The sequence below is a fragment of the Arachis stenosperma genome, chromosome 3 (genome assembly GCF_014773155.1).
Source record: "Arachis stenosperma cultivar V10309 chromosome 3, arast.V10309.gnm1.PFL2, whole genome shotgun sequence".
Lineage (NCBI taxonomy): Eukaryota > Viridiplantae > Streptophyta > Magnoliopsida > Fabales > Fabaceae > Arachis > Arachis stenosperma.
Window position 1 is genome coordinate 138,431,066 of NC_080379.1, and position 25,205 is coordinate 138,456,270.

At 36.2% G+C, this 25,205-nt stretch overlaps 1 protein-coding gene across 1 annotated transcript; it reads right to left on the reverse strand.

The window, feature by feature from the left end:
* Positions 1-12,344: 12,344 nt before the first annotated feature.
* Positions 12,345-12,812, reverse strand: LOC130966751 (zinc finger BED domain-containing protein DAYSLEEPER-like). The gene has a single exon (XM_057891577.1). It carries the CDS (start codon positions 12,810-12,812, stop codon positions 12,345-12,347), a length of 468 nt encoding a protein of 155 aa, XP_057747560.1.
* Positions 12,813-25,205: the final 12,393 nt, after the last annotated feature.

Consider the following 25,205-nt stretch of genomic DNA (forward strand, 5'->3'; position numbering starts at 1 on the left):
ATCCGGAGATCCGACATGAGATTCAAAGAAGAGGTTGGGAAGTTTTTACCAACCCCATTCAATAAGTCGGAATCTTAATGGTTCAAGAGTTCTATGCCAATGCATGGATCACCAAGAACCATGATCAAAGTGTAAACCCGGACCCAAAGAATTAGCTTACAATGGTTCAGGGGAAATGCTTAGATTTTAGTCCAGAAAATGTAAGGTTGGCATTCAACTTGCCCATGATGCAAGGAAATGAACACGCTTACACTAGAAGGGTCAACTTTGATCAAAGGTTGGACCAAGTCCTCATAGACATTTGTGAAGAGGGCGCTCAATGGAAGAGAGATTCAAGAGGGAAGCTGGTTTAACTGAGAAGGCATGACCTCAAGCCCGTGGCTAGGGGATGGTTGGAGTTTATCCAACGCTCAATCATTCCCACTAGCAACCGGTCCGAAGTTACTATAGACCGGGCTATCATGATTCATAGCATCATGACTGGAGAGAAAGTAGAAGTTCATGAGGTTATAGCCCAAGAACTTTATAAGGTGGCGGACAAGTCCTCTACCTTGGCAAGGTTAGCCTTTCCTCATCTCATTTGTCACCTCTATTATTCAGTTGGAATTAACATAGAGAGAGACATCCTCATTGATGAGGACAAGCCCGTCACTAAGAAAAGGATGGAGCAAACAAGAGATCCCACTTATCATGAAATCCCTGAGATGCCTCAAGAGATGCACTTTCCTCCACAAAACTATTGGGAGCAAATCAACACCTCCCTAGGAGAATTGAGTTCCAACATGGGACAACTAAGGGTAGAGCACCAAGAACATTCCATCCTCCTCCATGAAATTAGAGAAGATCAAAGAATCATGAGAGAGGAGCAACAAAGGCAAGGAAGAGACATTGAGGAGATCAAGCACTCCATAAGATCTTCAAGAGGAAGAACAAGCCGCCATCACTAAGGTGGACCCGTTCTTTAATCTCCTTGTTCTTTATTTTTCTTTTTTCAAATTTTTTATGCTTCTGTTTATTTATGTTTGTGTCTCATGATCGTTAGTGTCTTAGTGTCTATGCCTTAAAGTTATGAATGTCCTATGAATTCATCATCTTTCTTAAATTAAAAATGTTCTTAATTAAAAAAGAGAAGAATTGCATGAATTTTGAATTTTATAACAGATTAATTATTTTGATGTGGTGGCAATACTGTGACTTCTGAATGTATACTTGAACAGTGCATATGTCTTTTGAATTTGTTGTTCATGAATGTTGGCTGTTGAAAGAATGATGAAAAAAAGGAGACATGTTACTGAGGATCTGAAAATCATAAAAATGATTCTTGAAGCATAAAATAATAATAATAATAATAATAATAATAATAATAATAATAATAATAATAATAAAGTCGTGATCCAAGGCAAAAAGAGTGTGCTTAAGAACCCTGGACACCTCTAATTGGGGACTTTAGCAAAGCTGAGTCACAATCTGAAAAGGTTCACCCAGTTATGTGTCTGTGGCATGTATGTATCCGGTGGTAATACTGGAAGACAGAGTGCTTTGGGCCACGGCCAAGACTCATAAAGTAGCTGTGTTCAAGAATCATCATACTTAACTAGGAGAATCAATAACACTATCTGGATTCTGAGTTCCTATAGAAGCCAATCATTCTGAATTTCAAAGGATAGAGTGAGATGCCAAAACTGTTCAAAGGCAAAAAGCTAAAAGCCCCGCTCATCTAATTAATACTGATCTTCATAGATGTTTTTGGAATTCATTGCATATTCTCTTCTTTTTATCTTATTTGATTTTCAGTTGCTTGGGGACAAGCAACAATTTAAGTTTGGTGTTGTGATGAGCGGATAATTTATACGCTTTTTGGCATTGTTTTTAGTATGTTTTTAATATGTTTTAGTTAGTTTTTATTATATTTTTATTAGTTTTTAGTTAAAATTCACTTTTCTGGACTTTACTATGAGTTTGTGTGTTTTTCTGTGATTTCAGGTATTTTCTGGCTAAAATTGAGGGACCTGACCAAAAATCTGATTTAGAGGCTGAAAAGGACTGCAAATGCTGTTGGATTTTGACCTCCCTGCACTCGAAGTGGATTTTCTATAGCTACAAAAGCTCAATTGGCACGCTCTCAATTGCGTTGGAAAGTAGACATCTTGGGCTTTTCAGAAATGTATAATAGTTTATACTTTGTCCAAGATTTGATGGCACAAATAGGCATTCTAAGTCAGCTCAAGAATTTTGGCGTTTAACGCCGAAACTGGCACAAGAATGGGAGTTAAATGCCCAAACTGACACAAAAGCTGGCGTTTAACTCCAAGAAAAGTCTCTACACATGAAAGCTTCAATGCTCAGCCCAAGCAGACACCAAATGGTCCCGGAAGTGGATTTTTATGTCATTTACTCATTTCTGTAAACCCTAAGCTACTAGTTCTCTATAAAATAGGACCTTTTGCTATTGTATTTTCATCTTGGTTCTTCTGGTTCCCTCTCTGGGGCCGAAGCCAATGATCACTATTATCACTTATGTATTTTCAATGGTGGATTTTCTACACACCATAGATTAAGGTGTGGAGCTCTGCTGTGCCTTGAGTATTAATGCAATTACTATTGTTCTTCTATTCAATTCAGCTTATTCTTGTTCTAAGATATTCATTCGTACACAAGAACATGATGAATGTGATGATTATGTGATGCTCATCATCATTCTCACTTATGAACGCGTGCCTGACAACCACTTCCGTTCTACAAGCAAACAAGGCTTGAATGTTTATCTCTTGGATTCCTTAATCAGAATCTTCGTGGTATAAGCTAGAATTGATGGCGGCATTCAAGAGAATCCGGAAGGTCTAAACCTTGTCTGTGGTATTCTGAGTAGGATTCAAGGATTGAATGACTGTGATGAGCTTCAAACTCGCGATTGTGGGGCGTTCGTGACAGATGCAAAAGAATCACTGGATTCTATTCCGACATGATCGAGAACCGACAGCTAAATAGTCGTGCTGTGACAGAGCGCGTTGAACATTTTCACTGAGAGGACGGGACTGTAGCCATTGACAACGGTGATGCCCAACATACAGCTTGCCATGGAAAGGAGTAAGAAGGATTGGATGAAGACAGTAGGAAAGCAGAAAGACGGAAAGGACAAAGCATCTCCATATGCTTATCTAAAATTCTCACCAATGAACTACATAAGTATCTCTATCTTTATTTTATGTTTTATTCATCTTTTAGTCATTAATCCTCCATAACCATTTGAATCCGCCTGACTGAGATTTACGAGATGACCATAGCTTGCTTCATACCAACAATCTCCGTGGGATCGACCCTTACTCACGTAAGGTTTATTACTTGGACGACCTAGTGCACTTGCTGGTTAGTTGTGCGAAGTTGTGATAAAGAGTTGAGATTGCAATTGAGCGTACCATGTTGATGGCGCCATTGATGATCACAATTTCGTGCACCAGACATCATAAATACCATCATGAAATTTGTGAGTCAAAGTAACTAAGTATCATGATCATAAATAAACAAGGTAATTAAAGAATAAGTTAGCATGAACTTATAAGTATTGGGAGGCTATTATGATTAATTTTTCCTTGCTCAATTGTATTCGAATTTGTTTAATTGAAGTTTTCATCTAGGATATTTTTTGAAATTTTTGAAATCTTGAAAACCTTGAAGAAGCAAATCAATTAATGATCAAGAAAGAAAAAAATGGGGAATGAATGAGAAAGCTGAAGGCTCTGAGTAACAAGGACATTTTATTTGTCAAGTACTTGTGGTGTTTATGTATCAAGCAAAAAGCTTGAAAATAAAACACTTAGAATCAAGACTAGGCTCAAGTGCAAAGCACTCCCTCAAAGCTCAAGGCTCTGAGCATCAATGATTAGAGAGTAAAGAAAAGAAACAAATGAGCTAAAAGAGTCCTCTAATTAAATGCTTGTGGTGCTTATGTTTTAAGTGGTAATACTTGAAAACAAAGCATTTAGAGTCAAAGTGTTTAACTAATGGTGCAAAGTACCGAAGAAGCTAAGCTAAGAAAAAGATGAAAAGCTTGTTTCAAGGAAGGAATATAAAGAAAAGATTTCATAAAGTGAGCTAGATAGAAACATCAATCATCTGAATTTCTTTTGTGATTGTTGCATGTATAGTAAACTAGCCAACCATGAACATTAATTTGCTATTCTTCTCACTTTGGATTGTCAAAATTTATTACATGATTCTTTATTTTCTTGAGGACAAGCAAAGTTTAAGTTTGGTGTTGTGATGCGTGCGCATCATGTTGTGTTTTTTTATGCTTTTTCATATCAAAACTTAATTAATCATGCTTAATTATTGAGTGTTTTTGTGCTTAAGTCATAGATTACTTTCACCTCTTGGATTTGATTTATTTTGTAGAAAATGGTGGAAAGAGAAGTAAAAAGCACAAAACAAGCATGAAAAATGAAAGGAGCAACTTCACCATGGAAGAGGCACTGGTCTTAGGCACTCGAACTAAAGTTGGCGCTGCCATGGAAGGCCTAACGCTTGTATCTACGCTCACCTCCACGCTCAGTTATGAGCGCCAGCAACGAAGGCCACGCGTACGCGTGGGAGACACGTACGCATGGGGGAAGCGTACGCGTGAGGATGGCAACAATGGCGCTCGTGATAACCGCTCGTTTCCATGCTCGTGCACATTGAGCATCCAGCCTAGCGCTCATGCCAGTATTCCCTTTCACGCTCGCTCGTGAGCACCCTTGACTAAGGTCACGCGTACGCTAGGCAACACGTACGCGTGACAAGGAAAAATGCCTAGCGCTCATCATCCACGCTCGCAAGACAGCGCAACGCTCTCCTGGAGTAGCCTACACTCGTGTCAGCGCTCGCCCCTCACGCTCGTTCAAGAGCGCCAACCACAAGGGTCACATGTACGCGTCGGCAATGTATACGCGTGACAAGGGAAATCAGCATTCAAATTGAAAGGCGCTTGCTTCCACGCTCGCACACCAGCACCCATGCAAGCGCAAAGCACCCCTGGAGCTTGTCACCAATGCTCGCCAAACCAGCGTTTGCCCCCAAGAGCGCCCATACATGCAAATGACCCCTGGAGCTTGGTTTTGATTCAATTAAATTGCATCAAGGTCCACTCAAATCTCAAGCAAGCAAAGCCCATAATCTCAACCAATCAAGGCCACAAGAATTATCTAGAATAGTTAATTTTTATTTGATTGTAATTTTTTTTCAATTTCATTTCAATTTGTAATTTAGGCTAGCTTATAAATAGGCTTTAGTTCATCATAGGAAAGGGGGGGACTCTTGGTTGGAAACACTACTTGGAGGGGTCTTCGGACCCTCTCTCCACACTTCTCTTCTCTTCCATTTTCTTACTTTGTAAATATTTAGTTATGAGCTATTAACTCTTTCCATTGGGAAAGAGAGCTTTATTGCAATTTAATGGGTTGATTTATTTTCATTCTTCATCTTCAATTCTTCTTTTATTGTTTCTTTAGAAAGAATCTTTGTTCTTCATCATAAGGTTTAAATTATCTTGAGAAAGAAATTGAATCCAACTTGGATTCTATGAGAGCCTTGAGAGAGGGAACATAGAATTGTGCTTGAAGTTCTTTCTTACAATGGTTATGAAATTGAGTTTGGGATTGGTACATGACATATAACCTTCTCAATACTTGACTCTTGAAGTTGTGTGGCCTTTGAATAAGAAATTGAATTTCATCTTTTCTCATGGAAAATTAGATCAAGAGATTGGAAATTGATAAAGTTAAGAGAAATCAAATCACCAAGAGATTGGAATTTGATTATTTATGATTTTCTAAGAGATCAATGATTGCATGATTGAAGAGGAGATGAGAATTGTTGATCGTGAGAATGCAATATCTCTTGACTTTCTAGTATTTTACCTTTCCGTCATTTACTTTCCTGCACTTTACTTTCTTGCAATTTACTTTCCCGTAGTTTACTTTCTTGCTATTTAATTTTCCAGCACTTTACTTTCTTTCACTTTACATTTATGTCATTTACTTTTCTTGTACTTTATTACTTCCCTTTAATTTCAAGTCATTTACATCTCTTGTTGCTCATCACTCCAAATTGAACTGTCTAACTAGAATAATCAATTAACTATTGATTGCTTAATCCTTTAATCCTAGTGGGATCGACCTCACTCTTGAGTTTTATTTCTTGATACAACCCGGTATACTTGCTAGTAGTTATGCGGAATTAAAATTTTTCCGTATCAGGCACCCAATTTGGACATGGGCTTGGGGATAGGGCACTGGGCACCACTTCCTTGGAGTTGGTGATGAGTTCATATTTGATGATAATTTTTTGCTTGAATTGGACGGATTTCCTCACATAAACTCACACTTAATCACCAAAATAGCATACTTTTGTGATTTCTCTCTATTTTGAACCTAAATATGAAAATATGCATTTTTGTGCTTAGATTGATCATTTTAATTCCACTTTTATTCCATTTGATGCCATGATATATTTTGTGAGTGATTTCAGGTCAATTAGGCATGAATAGTTTGGTAGAAGTGGAAGAAATCATGTAAGAAGGGAGAACACATGAAGAAAACAATGGATAAGTACACAGTCAAGTGTGCGTATACACAACCTTCTCTAAAAGGTAATTGCAAAAATTTTTTATGGTTACGAAGCTTCTTATGAAGTTTTGCCTTCATGGTTTGAAGCAATGGTACAAAAAGAGCCATCGATAGCAGTCGAGATTGAAATTGCACCAGCATACCAAGGGGATGAGATTATCCAGGATATTAGGATACTCACACAAGTGTTTTGAAATTTTTACCTTTGCATTAGAGCATTTAGGAGCTACAAACCAATCGTACAGGTAGATGGCACACATATGTATGAAAAATAAAGGAGCTCTATTAGTTGCAGTTTCTCAGGATGACAATGGCAATATTGTGCCTCTTGCATTTGCTATTGTTGACGGTGAGACTTCTAATACATGACACTTCTTTCTTATCCATTTGCGCACACATGCGGTGACTCAGAATAGTGTTAAGCTTATCTCTGATCGGCACGAATCTATTAACTCAGCAATAGCATGTAGCAATGGATCATGGGATCCTCCGAGAACTATCCATGTTTTGCGTTAGGCACATATTATTCGATTTCTGAAGAATGTTCAAGGCATTGTATTTGCAGAAGCTGTTACTCAAGATCGATACGTAAGTTATAGTGAAATAACAACATTAGCATTGTGTGGTGATATATATTATTTTTGTTTTTTTATAGGCTATTCTAAGATTGTGCATAAATTTAATGTGCAGTATGCAAGATTACATGATCATGGTGAAGCTTACATTCAATAGCTTAATCGAATCCCACAACAACAATATGCTTTGGTGTTTGAAAATGGATCACTGGAGTTATATCACCACAAACTTAGTAGAGTGTATCAATGAAATATTAAAGGGGCGTGCAATCTTCCTATCACATCACAAACTCAGTACAAATTAACCACACAAACACGATTCAATTATCCAAAAACACACATCCAAATCATTTTTTAAATTTAGAACAAGTAATCAATGTGAGTTAGATAACAACAAAAGGACTATAACTATCTTGCATGAACTAATACACCAAATACAAGTCAATGATATCAAATGCACCTCATTCTAACTTAAAATATCCCGAAATTAATTCATGATGATGACACACAAGCTCAGTACAATCAATTACACAAACAAGATTCAATCATAAAAAAACACATTCTAATTAATTTTAAATCTTGAAAAATGACCAATATGAGTTAGATAACACCAAAAGGAATACAACTATCTTACATGAATTAATTATACCAAATACAAGTCAATAATATCAACTATGGGTAGTAATAGGTAGGGAAGGATATGGTAGGGTAGGGTAGGATAAGGTTTGAATCCAACCCTAACCTTATCCACGGGTTGAGAAATACCCAATCCTAACCCTACTCGCACTCAACCCACGGGCATCTGACCCTACCTACAGGTTGACAAAAAGAAACATCATTATTATGTAATCTAAACAGTATACAAATTAAAAATTTAATTCAAACATTCAAGCAACACAAATTATCCCATGTAACACCTCAATTTTCCTAAGCTTTACCTCTAACCGTAAGGCAAAGGTTAATCAGAGGTTACGATAATTCTAAGGCTTATACATATTTATATATAGAAATAAATAATATAATCTAGAACCCTGATGAAGAAGTGAGCTCAAAAACAGAATTTCAGAAGTGCGAAACGTTCACACGAAACTAACGCACAAGATACAAGATATAGGTGCAAGAGAATAGAACAACTGTATAGATATAGTAATATAAACATAGGAAACTAGCCGCAGCTTGCGGAGTTTAAGCCGACTAGTTACAAATAGAGAGATACAGAGTTTTAGAATCAAAACAGCTTATACACCTATCTCTCAAGTAAGCCTCTAAGGCCATAAAGATAAATATACAAAAGGTGAGAGAATACTATGACGAAAGCAAAACAAAAATAAACAAGGAACAAACCATGCTTCGCTCTGTCACCATATCCGCAATCTCATCGAAGTAGATTACGACCAGCATCTGAAAAACAACAACAAAGTATGGAATGAGAACCGAAGGTTCTCAATATGGTAACAGTGCCCAATGATGTATGATGTAAGGCCCCGGGACACCGAAGGCAATCCTAGAACTTAACATCATATACTGATATTCAAGCTTAACGATATAAACAAATAAAGAACTTAAACCATAAACAGGGTTATCTAACTTAGGGGAGTTCTAACTAATACTAATCACACCGCTATATCCCACAGCCTTTGCAAACCTAACCTCCGTGCGATCCCATCGCCACCGCCTACCTAACCTCCTAAGCACCAGTCAAACACAATTAATGCAAGCAAATAAAACACAGATAATATTCATATATAGCAAATAGTACAGGAAGTAATTATTCATGTTATACAATTAGGCAAACTCAAGTAAGCAAAGCAAGCAAGCATATAAAAGATGCGTATGATGAATGTCTATCCTATTTGGCTTGTGATATCACTTGTCGGTCTATAAAGGCCAACCTGACACATCCTTTCGGATGTAGCTTTTCTGCCGCACCCACGGATATAGTGCTGGGCACACTCTACTAACCCACGGATATGGTACAGGGCACACCCTATTCATCCACGGATATAGTGTCTGGCATACTCTTGCAGCAGAAAAGATTATCAATCATAATTCAATCCCAGCGGCATAATACCCTGCACACAATCATACTTAACCCAAGGATATAGTGCTTGACACACTCTCAACATCCATTAAGATCATCATTTCTCTTCGAGTCCTCAACTCGTCACAACCATCATCAATTCATGATTCTCCATTCTGAATCCCTCAATTCATCACTTTCTCAATTCGTCGTCCGTAATCATCAAGTTCACTACTCTTCCTTCTCGCTCAACCAAACTCATCCTCAATACACCAGAAACCTAAGTTTCCGTTCGCTAAGATTTCAATTAATAATCCAATTAAACTCTCCTAAGATCTTCTCCCATGTTTCAATGCTCAAAGATAAGCCCAAGAGTCTTAAAGTGGTGTTATAGAAGCTTACAACCTTGTCGGGAAGGTGAAATAGTTGAAAACAAAGTTTAAAATAATGAAACAGGGCGTGCGCACGCCCAGAAAGATTTTAAAAGTGTGAGTATGCATAGGGGTGTGCGTACGCACTGGTACTAAAAATTTACAAGCCTGTTCACTCGCACATGCTGTGCGAGCGCCCCCAACAAATGACCCTTCCCGACTTGTGCGTGCGCACAGGGCTGTGCGTCCACACAGGTCGCAATTTTTTATTGATGTGTGCACGCACAACTTATGCTAGCGCTGCTGCCAGAGCCCTTTTCCCCTGCCTGTGCGTATGTACAGGTCTGTGCATCTGTACAGGAAAACATTTTCACAAGGTTGTGCGTGCGCACATATCAGAAAATCCTAAAATTCTGCAACTTTGCAGAATTTCAGAATTTTAACACTAACTTTGAATGATCATAACTCCCTCTACAAAAATCCATTTTCCTCAAATTTTATATCAATTTAAAGGGTTTTCAAAGATCTTTATTTCTAAACAAGTTTCATTATATTTTGAAAATCAAGGCAAAAGTTATGATCAGACAAAGTTCACCAAAAACCAACTTTTACCCAAAAACCGCATAACCTCAATTTTAAACAAAACTTAATCCAATACCAATTTAATCACATTTCAACCATACCCAAAATAGCCCAAATTCATACAAATACTACCTCAACCATTTGCTCAATCACACAACCTTCTAAACCATTCAACCATTCAAAAGTCTAATCTTATATCTCATGCCATTCCCTTAATACCACCATCCAAATTCTCAACATTGATCAATGATACAAGTACCAATTCTTTTATTCCATTATCATCATCCAATCTATTCAAATAATCAAACTTCCTTACTCACTTAATTTCAATATGAACCATAATAACCAATAATCAAAATAATCATCAACGTCCAAAACCATCATAAATACTCATAATCATCACCAACCATCATCAACATCAACAATCACTACAAATCTTCATAAAACTCCCATCCTTCAATAATATTTATCAAATAACGTCAATTTTAGCATTCATTATCATTTATCAACATACACTCTCAATAACATCAACTCACATCATAATATTTCATTAACACTAATAATTCCCAACAATTCTCATTAACCACAATATTCATTTTCAATCATCAATTAACATCAATCTCACTTCAACATATATAATTTCTTCAATCCCCATCAACATGCATACACCACCATATTAATTCAAACAACCATACATGCAATCCAATCCTATCCTATGGGCCACTAGCCTAAGTGTCCATGAATATTACATATTACATAAAAGAAATTGAAACCGTACATTGGTCAATTCCCAAAACGTTCTCAACATCAAAACAAAGCCACCAAGCTTGCTCCAAAGCCTCAATCAACTCCAACAAACACCAAAACTCAATCTAATATCACATATACATACCAACATCAAAACCTAAGATATACAAAACAACTAAACACAAGGGTTTAGTGAAACCTTACCTTACCTAACATGATTAAAGGTAAAATCCAATATTTACCCGCTACTAGAGATCAGCTAAACAAGTAAAACCACAAAACTTGCTCAAGAACTAAACTTAAAAATGCAGAACTGCTAGGGCACGAAACTGGAGAGTGAACAGCAATTTTTTACCAGAAAAACTTAGATAGAAAGGAAGAGCTCGTCAAGAGCTTCGCGTGGCTGCAAACGGCTCGTCAATCGGAGCTCCGGATCAAAAGTTATGGCTCCCGGAAGGTAGAGGTGAAAAGTAACTACTCCCCTCTTCTCCTCTCATCTCAAAACCGCGGCCCCCTCTCTCAAGTTAGATCAAAATGACCTCAAAGCTTATCAAATGAGCTTATATATGTTGGGTCTTGGGCCTGGTTTGGGCCCCATCCAACCCGTTAGCGTTCTTGGTCCATTTGGCCCACTTTGGACTAAACCTTTAAGATTAGTGCCCAGTTTTCAAATTCCAAAATTATTTTTTCAAGGCAACATTTATATCAGATATTTTGTTAAAATAAATATTGGCTATTGGAACTTGATTACCCGAAAATAATTGTATCACATTATAAAACAATTTTAATTTACCACAAATTTCTTTAGCAATGTCCCACTCCTCATTCCTTGGCAAACTTTTGTAATTAGGATCCTTTTGTCTTAATTGAGGAAACAAATTTTCATACAACCATGCAGTCTCTAACATCACATAAGTGGAGTTCTATCTAGTTGGATAATCAAGAGCTAATTTTTTTGTAAATTGAATATTTGACTTACTACACCAACTCACAAATGTTTCATGTCTTTTAGAGGTTGAAGTCCAATTCACCACACTACCATGAATTTTTTTTCACACTTTTTTTAATCAAATTTAAACCATCTTTCACAATTAGGTTCAAGATATGAGCACAACAACGCATATGTAATATGGAACCCCCAACAACAAATATTTTGAATCTAAATGTTCCAACAACTCATTAACCATAGAATCATTAGTAGAGCAATTATCTAATATAATAGTTGACAAATTTCTATCTATGTTCCACTCTAACAAAACTTTCATTAATGTATTAGAGAGAACTTCACTTGTATAAGGAGTAAGAACATAAGTAAAACTAAAAATTATTCAAAAAAATTTCAATTATTATCTAAAAAAATTAATTTCAAGTAAAAAGATATGAAAAGTCATATCAATTACTAGAAGTATAATTTAATAAATTACCTTAATACGCGCATTTGCAAAATCTATGAACTATCAATGTAGTGTGCCTTGACAATTAAGTATCCTTTTTCTTGGTTGAAAGTCCACATGTCGGTTTTAACTGCTACTCGACTATCATTTTCATCCATTAGCTTAGTCATGTTAAGCTTCTCCAACTCATATATTTCAAAAATTTCTTTCTTGATTGTGTTTCGGCTAGGCACCTTAAAAATTGGTTGTATTGATGCATATACTTCTTTTATTCCAACATGTTTCACAAAAGATAAAGGGTACTCATGTATACAAATGGCCTTGGCAATACACCTTCTTGTATAAGATGGATCAAATACAAAAGCATCCGCATCACTCCTTGTATGTTTAGCAATTGTTGATTGCCTAGAGTTTGCTAATTTGATCCTTTTACAATAGTGGAGCACATGATTCTTCAAATTTGTAGTCACATTTCTTGGATTGGCTCCAAGAACAGATTTGTAATAGTTGCATTTTGTCATCACTCTTTTTCCTCTTGAAATTGACTAAAGTATTGCCAATAAATACTCTTCAAGCTCGATTTGTTGTTATTTTCAATCGAAATGAACTCATCTGGAACAAAATTAGCAATTGCTTCCACTGAGGTTCTTGTTGTTTTTCTGCAATCACATCTTATGTCACTACATCAATGTTGGTACTTGACATTTCAAAGTGAATTTCCTACAAATATATACAAATGTAACATATTGGGATAAGTACTGAAATCATCCCTAACGTCTTGGATCGAAATCAAAATCGCCCCCGACCTTTTTTCGTTATTAAAATCATCCTCAACGTTCAAAAACGCTTTAAAATCATCCTTTTTACCAATTTTATATTTTTATTACCAAACTACCCTCATTAAAAAATTATAAAATAAAATAAATATAATTATAAAATAAAATAAATATAAAATAAATAAAAGAAAGGAAAGAAAGGGATAGATCAGAGAAGGGGTGGGGAGAGAAAGAAAGGGGGCGAGAAAAAGAGGACGGGGGGGGAGGGGGGAGGGAAGGGGACCGCCACACCGCCGCACCGCCGCTCGCCGCCTTGCCGCCCTGCTATACCGCATCACCACCACCTTCTTCTTCTTCTTCTTCTTCTTCTTCTTCTTCTTCTTCTTCTTCTCTCCTTGCCGCGGCCACCGGTCTTCATTACCGCCGCCGCTCTTCGCTGCCGCCGCCGCTCTGCTCCTCGAGGAAAGGGGGAAGAGAACGCGAAGGGAGAAGAGGGGGGAGGGGGGTTTCGGGAAGAAGAGGGGGAAATGGAAGGGTCATCGCCGCCGCCACCGCTGTTCCTCGTCGTCTCCGCTGGATCCCCGCCGTTTTTGCTCCTCCTCCTCGCTCGGCCGCTGGTGTCGCTACTCCTCACCGGTTTCTGGTTTCTGGTTTCTTATGATTTCTTTGGGTTCTGCTGCTTCTGCATGCTTCTGATTATCAATCTGGTTTCTGTGTTGTTGTTCTTCTTCTGTGATTGACTGCCTCTGCTTCTCCTTCTGCTTCTGCTTGAACTTTTTCCACTGGAAAAGAAGATTCAATTTGCTGGATTTATTGTTGTTGCTGGTGAAAAAAAGAAAAAGAATTGTTGTTGTTGCTAGAATTGTTGAACTGCTATATTTGTTTTTTCCCCATTGTGTCTCGGTTTTGTTAATTGGACTAGTGATTCTAGATTAAGTATAATTGATTAAGTTGCTGAATTAGTTTTGATATTTGAGGGAGAAAACGAAGGACCTTTCAAAATTTTTTATAGAAGCTGTTCTCCCAAGTTATTGGTTTATTCATATGAAATGAGTTTGTTCTTAGCTGGGTTAGATTCATTCATGCCCCTATTTTTGTTCTTTTTATATTGATCATTTCCTAATATATAGTAGTAACTGCTACAACTGAAAAGGAACCATTTTTTTCCTAATATATAGCACCACTGTGAATTCATCACTTTGATAGGGATGAGTACGAGGATATTGTGTTGGTTCCATCTGATGGTTCTGACTCTGATTATGATTATGATTCTGATTGGTCCATTGGGTGGTTAGAGCCACTTGGTTCTGATTTTCAGAGTAGTGATGTTGATGATGATGACGATGATAGTTTTGCAGTCCTGGTTCCTTGCTATAGACATGGCTGCAAGGAGGTGGAAGAAGCTTCAAACAACGTGTGGGGGTAAGGGTGGAGGGAGGAGTTTTTTTTGTTTTTCTTTTTATTTTTTATTTTTTTATTAATAGTTAAGGGTAATTTGGTCAAAAAATAAAATTGAGACAAAAAAGGATGATTTTATAACGTTTTGTAACGTTGGGGATGATTTTAATAACAAAAAAAGGTCGGGGACGATTTTGATTTTCATCCCAGACCTTAGGGAAGATTTCAGTACTTATCCCTAACATATTCAAATAACAGAAACAGCATAAAGTCATGAACTCAAATTAAAATCAAATTAAAATCTACATATGTATTTAAACAGCATAAAGTCATGAACTTAAACTAAAATTAAAATCAAATTAAAATCTGCATATAAAGTTAACAGAATTTAACACTAATTTGTTCATTTATTTCTGTTTATTGAACATTTCTATGCGCCATCACTGATTCACTTCATACATCTTCATATAAACTTAAAAAGAACTCAACATCTATTCCAATTTTCAACTAGTCCAAATAAAATTTCCAATTACAAGGTCATTTAAAATCATACAAACAAGAACACAAATAAAAATTAAATTACACACACATATATATAAAATAAAGAAAAAAAAAAGAAAATAATCATCTTGTTATAGCTAGTCGAAAATTCTATTTTCTCGTAACAATATTTTAACTTCACTCTTTTTAAAAGATATAAGAAATTAAGAATTATTGTTGTAGAAATGAGTCAAAATTAATTAAACAAATATTATTAAATAATTAACAGATAAACAATCAGCGTTTAAGTATTCGTTAGAGACAAAATTTAACAAGGTGTATGCCAAGTATTACCCTAAAACTAAGTAGTAGCAGGTCAATTTTTTTTATCAATGTTTCCATTTTTTTTAAATTACTTCTCTTTTTTAACTTATCTCCCACAATTATTTGCGCTCTGTCCTCTCTTACTCTTTCTTTTCATCACTTTAGCTTCTTCCCCTCTTTTCTTGTTATACATCTCCACAGCAATGATAAAGGCTTCTTTTCTTGTTATACATCTCCACAGCAATGATAAAGGCTTGTTCATTGTCTTAATTAATATTCTTAGAGAACTATTTTAATTAAATCTAATTATTAATTTGTTAAAGCACATAAACACGTACGCGCGCACACACATACATATCTAATTAAAATCAAATTAAATAATAACTGAGTTTCAGTTTTGAAGGCAGATAAACATACTTTTAGAATTTCATCATAAGGAGCAGGCGCTGAACAGAAGAACGAAGCACAAGGTAGGGTGCAGTAGAGCCGGCTACACAACGTGGGTACGCTGCAGCAGAGCTGGCAACGAGAATGAGGGGAGACTACAACACGCGGGCGACGAGAGTGGAGGTAGACGTGGGTAACGTGTGTAGCACCGGTGACGCAGTTAGAGTACAAAGAGATTTGAATTTAACAGAAGAGGATTAAGGTTCATGAGGGATTAAGCCGCTGAGGACTGTGAAATAAGGTTTGTAATCTGAATAGATTGAGAACAAGTAGGTTGTTAAAGTTGTATTTATATCTCATTAAATGAGAAATGAGTTTTATAAAAATAGTGTTAACATTACAACTTTATAAGTGGTTCAATGGCTAAATCTTTTTGCACATGCTGAAGGTTCTTGATTCAACTCCTATATGTAACATTTTTAAACATATAACACATTCATGATTTCTACTTTATCGTGAGAACACAAACTAAATCTACTAAATATATAGAAATATGATTATCTAGTATTTCGCGATAGAGAATACGAGAGAGAAAGGAAAAACATAACAGAAATGGATGACTTACTTTTTTTTATTACCTTTAGTAATGCGTCACAATGTTTTTTATTGAAGATTTGAACCTAGCCAATAGTTTCTTTGAGTTTTCGCAGAAATTTTAAGAGATTTTTGAGAGAGGAGTCATTTTAAGTTTTTGTGTTGAAGTTATAATGAGTTTAAAAACCATTTTTCATATAAGAGAGCGCACCATGCAAAACGTTAGTGGAGAGTTGGCACGTTGTAATACTATTTTATTAGTGAGACTAATTTTTATTGGATTTAGACTAATTTAGTTAGACTTGATTGTAAAAAAAATTTAGATGTATAGTATAATTATGTTTTTTTGTTATAAAATATTTTCATTTAATTAAGATGTAGCAATAAATGTCAATAATAAACTAGAGATCGTAAATTTAAATCGCTATGATATATACGAGTTTAGTTAACATATGCTTTACAGATATGGATTTTTTATTTAAATAAATAAATAAATCTAATAATTACTGAAATAAATAATTTTAAAAATATTTAGCGATTCAAATACATGAGTCTTATCTCATTTACAGTGTAAACGAGATAGACCCTTATCTCGTTTACACTATAAACGAGATAAGGCCGTACAGCACCTATAAATATAACTCTTTTATAGCGTGTGTCTGGGCCCCAATTTGACTTAGGCAAGCTCTTTCTCCCCTCTTTCAACCCTTTCCCACCATATTTGAGACTAATACAATGATGGCACTCCAGTGGGGAACGACGGAGACATCAATAGACTGAACGAGTCGTTGTATTACGCCGAGACGGCTGACTTCGAGGTTAGTTGCGCACTGTTTGGTTAATCTAAGTATGTGGACATTGTTAGGGTAGTCCCATAGTGACAAGCAATGAGTAAAATACTTTAGGGATTGGTTTATAGCATGAATTTAGAACTGTATTTGCTTGTGTAAGATTGTTATGACTTTATTAGGATTTGCTATGTGTAGACTAGAAACATGGAAGTATGTTCTTAAGTAGAAGTAGTTCTATGTTCTTAAGTATACTTCAGAAATTTTTTATTATCTCTATATAAGTAAAAATAATTTTTTTATTCCATAGAGGTCTCGCCTTCTACTGATCGGCGAGTCAGCCATACCCTTTCTCCACCAGACGCCATCGTCCCGTATCTGGCTGAGGCCAGATTCGGCGACACGGTGCCCCTCAAGGACTTTACTTTTGACAATTACCTGATTTCGGCACTCGTGGAGCGATGGCGTCCGGAGACGCACACGTTTCATCTCCCGTGGGGTGAGGTCACTATCACCCTGCAGGACGTGGCGTACCACCTAGGCCTACGGGTGCACGGGAACCCAGTTGGGGACTGCCTTCATGACTCGATAGGTGGTACGGCACGGAGACGTGGGCCATGGTGGAGCAGCTGCTTGGTGTCAGGCGGCCACCAGTGGAAGGAGCCCTTCACGTTGAAGCTGGTGTGTTGCATTATCATATCCGCCAGATACCCCCGACCGACGACCTAGAGACCCTCCAACAGTACGTGATGAGCGAATATTTTATACGCTTTTTGGTGGTATTTTCTTGTAGTTTCTAGTATGCTTTAGCTACTTTTTAGCATATGTTTATTAGTTTTCATGAAAAAATCACATTTTTGGACTTTACTATGAGTTTGTGTGTTTTTCTATGATTTCAGATATTTTCTGGCTGAAATTGAAGGACCTGAGCAAAAATCTAATTCAGAGGCTAAAAAAGGACTGCAGATGCTGTTGGATTCTGACCCTCCTGCACGAAAAATGGATTTTCTAGAGTTGCAGAAGCCCAATTAGCACGCTCTTAAATGCGTTAGAAATTAGACATCTTGGGCTTTCCAGCAATGTATAATAGTCCATACTTTGCTTGAGATTTGATAGCACAAACTGGCGTTTAAACGCCCACTTTTTTACCCTTTTCTGGCGTTAAACGCCAGAACTGGCATAAAAGCTGGAGTTAAACGCCCAAACTTGCACCAAAGTTGGCGTTTAACACCACAAATAGCCTCTACACGTGAAAGCTTCAATGCTCAGCCCAAACACACACCAAGTGGGCCTTGGGAGTGGATTTTTGCACTATCTATCTTAGTTTACCCATTTTCTGTAAACCTAGGTTACTAGTTTAGTATAAAACTACTTTTAGAGATTCATTTTGTACCTGATGACATTTTACATCTGAATTTGTATCTTCTATGGCATGAGTCTCTAAACCCCAAGGTTAGGGGTGAGGAGCTCTGCTGTATCTCAATGGATTAATGCAATTACTTCTGTTTACTATTCAATCACGCTTGTTTCGATTCTAAGATATTCATTTGCACTTCAACATGATGAATGTGATGATCTGTGACACTCATTACCATTCTCAATTTATGAACGCATGCCTGACAACCACCTCCGTTCTACCTTAGATTGAACATGTATCTCTTGGGTTCCTGGTTCACGAGTTTGATTATTTCTCCTGACAACAGAGTGTTCAAATCCGTGAAACCAGAGTCTTTGTGGTATAAGCTAGAATCACATGGGCAGCATTCTTGAGATTTGGAAAGTCTAAACCTTGTTTGTGGTATTCCGAGTAGGATCTGGGATGGGATGACTGTGACGAGCTTCAAACTCACAAATGCCGGGCGCAGTGATAGTGCGCAAAAGGATCAATAGATCCTATTCCAGCACGAGTGAGAACCGACAGATGATTAGCCCTATGCAATCTGTAGTTGGATCATTTTCACTAAGAGGACGGATGGTAGCCATTCACAACGGTGATCCACCAACATACAGCTTGCCATGGAAGGAACCTTGCGTGCATGAAAAAGACAACAGTAGGAAAGCAGAGATTCATAAGACAAAGCATCTCCAAAACCTCAACCTATTCCTCATTACTGAATCACAAGTACTTTTTATTTCATGTCTTTCACTATTCATAAACAAAAATCATTTTTATCATTAATCTCGTGACTAAAAGTTACAAGATAACCATAGCTTGCTTCAAGCCGGCAATCTCCGTGGGATCGACCCTTACTCACGTAAGGTATTACTTGGACGACCCAATGCACTTGCTGGTCAGCTACACGAAGTTGTGTATCACGATTTAGTGTACCAAGTTTTTGGCGCCGTTGCGAGGGATTATTTGAGTTTGGACAACTGATGATTCATCTTGTTGCTTAGATTAGGAATAGTTTATTTTTGTTGGTTTGGAGTCACTAAGTTTGAGTCTTTTATTTGAGTTTAGTTTCATGTTTTAAGTTTGGTGTCCTCTTTGTGTTTTTCCTTTTAATTTTTGAAAAAATTGTGTTTGGTTTTCTAAAATTCTAAGTTTGGTGTCTTTTGTTGCTTATTATCTTATACATTTTTGAATTGTTAGTGTTCCAAGTATAAAAATTTTTTAAGTTTGGTGTCCTTGGTGTTTTTCTTTTCTTAAAAATTTTCCAAAATTTGTTCTTGGTGTTCATCTTGATCTTCAAAGTGTTTTTGGTGTTCATCTTGATCTTCAAAGTGTTCTTGGTGTTCATCTTGACTTTCAAAGTTTTCTTGTTTGTTTCCATTGTTTTAATCTAAAAAAGTTCAAGTTTGGTGTCACTTTGTTATTTTTCTCTCTCCATATTAAATTCAAAAATAAAAAATATCTTTTCCTTTAATTCCTCATAAAATTTTGAATCCCTTGTGTTGACTTGGTCAAAATTTTTAAAATCATATCTTTTCCAAAATTTCCTAACTACTTTCTCTCTCTCTAGTTTTCGAAAATATTCTACAAAATTTTTCAAAATCTTTTTAATTAATTAATTATTTTAGTTTTCAATTTCCTTTAATCTCATTTTTTAATTTTTTTTATTTTATTTTCGGTTTTTAAAATAAATAAATATAATAATAAATAAATAAAAGAATATTTTTTTTCTACAATCCACATCATCTCCCTTTCTCCATCATGGATCTAAGTGGAAATGAACAGTCCAGAAGGACTCTGAGGTCATATGCTAACCCCACTACTGCTTCATATGGGAGTAGTATCTGTATACCCCCATAAGAGCTAACACTTTTGAGCTAAATCCTCAACTCATTATCATGGTGCAGCAAAACTGCCAGTATTCCGGTCTCCCACAGGAAGAGCCTACTGAGTTTCTGGCACAATTCTTATAAATTGCTGACATAGTATATGATAAGGAAGTAAATTAGGATATCTACAGATTATTGCTATTTTCCATTTGCTGTAAAAGACCAAGCTAAGAGGTGGTTAAATAACCAACCCAAAGCCAGCATAAGAACATGGAAACAGTTATCAGACAAATTCCAGAATCAATATTTCCTTCTGAAAAGGATAACACAGCTAAGGCTGGACATTCAAGGCTTTAACTAAGATGATCATGAATCTCTTTATTATGCCTGGGAGAGGTACAGAGAGATGCTAAGGAAATGCCCCTCTGAAATGTTTTCAGAGTGGGTGCAGTTAGACATCTTCTACTATGGACTTACAGAAAAAGCCCAGATATCTCTAGACCACTCAACTGGTGGATCTAGACCCCACTACTTATTGGCATTTGAACGCCCAGTGGATGCCCATTTTTGGCGTTCAAACGCCAGAAAATGATGAAAAACTGGCGTTGAACGCCCAATCCATGACCAGTTCTGGCGTTCAAACGCCAAAAAAGGGTGGAAAATTGGCGTTAAACGCCATCCAACCCCTAATCATGGCGTTCAAATGCCAATAAGGGATCAGACACCTGCAAGTGCTGATAGTAACCCTCCTAAAAAGGCTTTTCCAACCACCTCTGTAGGAAATAAACCTGCTGCAACTAAAGTTGAAGAATACAAAGCCAAAATACCTTATCCTCAGAAACTCCGCCAAGCGGAACAGGATAAATAATTTGCCCGCTTTGCAGACTATCTTAGGATTCTTGAAAAAAAGATTCTGTTTGTAGAGGCACTTGAGCAAATGCCCTCTTATGCAAAGTTCATGAAAGAGATTGATGAGCGGATAATTTATACGCTTTTTGGCATTAGTTTTAGATAGTTTTTAGTATAATCTAGCTATTTTTAGGGATATTTTCATTAGTTTTTATGATAAATTCATATTTCTGGACTTTACTATGAGTTTGTGTGTTTTTCTGTGATTTCAGGTAATTTCTGGCTGAAATTGAGGGACCTGAGCAAAACTCTGATAGAAGGCTAACAAAGGACTGCTAATGCTGTTGGATTCTGATCTCCCTGCACTTGAAATAGATTTTCTGGAGCTACAGAACTTCAAATGGCGCGCTCTCAACGGCTTTGAAAAGTAGACATCCAAAGATTTCCATCAATATATAATAGTCCATACTTTACTCGTGATTAGATGACATAAACTGGCGCTGAACGCCAGTTCCATGCTGCATTCTGGAGTCAAATGCCAGAATCACGTCACGAACCAGAGTTGAACGCCAAAAACACGTTACAACTTGGCGTTCAACTCCAAAAGAAGCCTCTGCACATGTAAAGCTCGAGCTCAGCCCAAGAACATACCAAGTGGACCCCAGAAGTAGATTTCTGCATCAATTACTTACCTCTGTAAACTCTAGTAGCTAGTCTAGTATAAATAGGACATTTTATTATTGTATTATACATCCTGGATCTGGGATTGTATTTTTGATCCTATGATCACGTTTTGAGGGCTGGCCATTCGGCCATGTTTGAACCTTCATCACTTATGTATTTTCAATGGTGGAGTTTCTACACACCAGAGATTAAGGGGGTGAAGCTCTACTGTACCTCGAGTTTTAATGCAATTACTACTATCTTTTATTCAAATTCAATCTTATTTCTGTTCTAAGATACTACTCGTACTTCAACCTGATGGATGTGATGATACGTGACACTCATCATCATCCATCCCTATAAACGCGTGCCTGACAACCACTTCCGTTCTACAAGCCAAAGCTAGAGTGTGTATCTCTTGGATACCTGATGCACGACGCATGGTTGCCCTCGCCTGACAACCGAGCCTTCCATTCCATGAGATTAGAGTCTTCGTGGTATAAGCTAGAATTGATGGCGGCATTCATGAGAATCCGGAAAGTCTAAACCTTGTCTGTGGTATTCTGAGTAGGATTCCAGGATTGAATGACTGTGACGAGCTTCAAACTCGCGATTGTTGGGTGTGATGACAAACGCAAAAAATCAAGGGATTCTATTCCAACATGATCGAGAACAGACAGATGATTAGCCGTGCCGTGATAGAGCGTTTGGACCTTTTTCACTGAGAGGATGGGATGTAGCCATTGACAACGGTGATGCCCTACATACAGCTTGCCATGGAAAGGAGTAAGAAGGATTGGATGAAGGTAGTAGGAAAGCAGAGATTCAGAAGGAGCACAGCATCTTCATACGCCTATCTAAAATTCCCATCGATGATCTACATAAGTATTTTTATCTTTATTTTCAGTTTATTTATTATTATTATTCAAAAACTCCATAACCATTTGTTATCCGCCTGACTGAGATTTACAAGATGACCATAGCTTGCTTCATACCAACAATCTCCGTGGGATCGACCCTTACTCACGTAAGGTTTATTACTTGGACGACCCAGTGCACTTGCTAGTTAGTTGAGCGAAGTTGTAAAATTATGTTTAGACCATGGTATTGAGCACCAAGTTTTTGGGGCCATTACCGGGAAATCAATTTCGAACAACAATTTAATTATGAATCACAATTTCGTCCACCAAGTTTTTGGCGCCATTGCCGGGGATTGTTCGAGTTTGGACAACTGACGGTTCATCTTGTTGCTCAGATTAGGTAATTTTCTTTTCATTTATTTAAAAAAAGTTTTTTTCAAAAAAATTTTCTCCTTCTATTTTCGAAAAATCCTTCAGAGTTTTTAAGAATGAATTCTAGAGTTTCAAAATGGTATGCTGAAGCTTGGCTAGCCATCAAGCTTTAGACTAACCTGGTATGATTCCTGGAATTTTGATTGAGGACTTTGAATTCATTACTTCCTTTTTTCTATATGTTTTCGAAAAAAAAATAAAATAAAATAAAATAAATTAATAAAATCATAAAAACCAAAATATTTTGTGTTTCTTGTTTGAGTCTTGAGTCAATTTTTAAGTTTGGTGTCAATTGCATGTTTTAAAAATTTTTGCATTTTTTTTCGAAAAATTCATGCATTGCTTTCTTCGTGATCTTCAAGTTGTTCTTGGTAAGTCTTCTTGTTTGATCTTTAATTTTTCTTGTTTTGTGCCTTTTCTTGTTTTGCATATGCATTTTTGCATTCATAGTGTCTAAGCATTGAAGATTTCTAAGTTTGGTGTCTTGCATGTTTTCTTTGCATAAAAAATTTTTCAAAAATAAGTTCTTGATGTTCATCATGATCTTCAAAGTGTTCTTGGTGTTCATCTTGACATTCATCGTGTTCTTGCATGCATCATGTGTTTTGATCCAAAATTTTCATGTTTTGGGTCATAATTGTGTTTTTCTCTCTCATCATTAAAAATTCAAAAATCAAAAAAATAAATATCTTTTCCTTTTTTCTCTCAAAATTTCGAAAATTTGAGTTGACTTAGTCAAAAAAATTTTAAAATTAGTTGTTTCTTGTAAGTCAAGTCAAATTTTCAAAGTTTAAAAATCTTATCTTTTTCAAAACTTTTTCAAAAATCAAATCTTTTTCATTTTTCTTATTAATTTTCGAAAATTCTTTAAAATATTTTTCAAAAAATCTTTTTCTTAATTTTATCTTTATTTTCAAAAATTATGCTAACAATTAATGTGATTGATTCAAAAATTTGAAGTTTGTTACTTTCTTGTTAAGAAAGGTTCAATCTTTAAATTCTAGAATCTTATCTTTTAGTTTCTTGTTAGTCAAGTAATTAATTTTAATTTTAAAAATTAAATATTTTCCAACCATATCTTTTTAATTATATCTTTTTATCATATCTTTTTAAATTTTATCTTTTTAAAAAATTTGATTTCAAAATATCTTCTTATCTTCTTATCCTTTCAAATTTGATTTTCAAATCTTTTTTAAACTAACCAATTAACTGTTGTTTATTTTTTATCATTTTCAAAACCACCTAACAACTTTTCTCTCTCCAATTTTCGAAAATACCTCCCTCTTTTTCCAAAAAAAATTCTTTTTAATTAATTAATTGTTTTAAATTTTAATTTTAATTTTATTCCCCCTTTAATTTTCGAAAATCATTAACTCCTTTTCAAAAATTATTTTCGAAAACTTCTCTCTCTCATCTTATTCTATTTATTTATTCATTTACTAACACGTCTCTTCATCTCAAATCTCAGCTCCTATCCTCACCCTTGTGTTTGGATTATTCATTCTTCTTCATTCTTATTCCCTTTCTTCTTCTACTAACATAAAGGAATCTCTATACTGTAACATAGAGGATTCTTCTTTTTTTTCTGTTCTCTTCTTTCTCATATGAGTAGGAACAAAGAAAAAGGCATTCTTATTGAAGCTGATCTAGAACCTAAAAGGACTCTGAAGAGGAAACTAAGAGAAGCTAAATTACAACAATCCAGAGACAACCTTGCTGAAATTTTCGAACAAGAAAAGGAGATGGCAGCCAAACCCAACAACAATAATGCAAGAAGGATGCTTCGTGATTATACTGCACCTACGTCCAAGTTTGATGGAAGAAGCATCTCAATTCCTGCCATTGGAGCAAACAATTTTGAGCTGAAACCTCAATTAGTTGCTCTAATGCAACAGAACTACAAGTTTCATGGACTTCCATCAGAAGATCCCTACCAGTTCTTAACTGAGTTCTTGCAGATCTGTGAGACTATTAAGACTAATGGAGTAGATCCTGAAGTCTACAGGCTCATACTTTTCCCTTTTGCTGTAAGAGACAGAGCTAGAACATGGTTGGACTCTCAACCTAAAGATAGCCTGGACTCCTGGAATTAGCTGGTCACGGCCTTCTTGGCTAAGTTCTTTCCTCCTCAAAAGCTGAGC

Coding starts and splice junctions, on each gene's coding strand:
- LOC130966751 (XM_057891577.1), bottom strand. CDS start 12,812: ATGACAAAATGCAACTATTACAAATCTGTTCTTGGAGCCAATCCAAGA.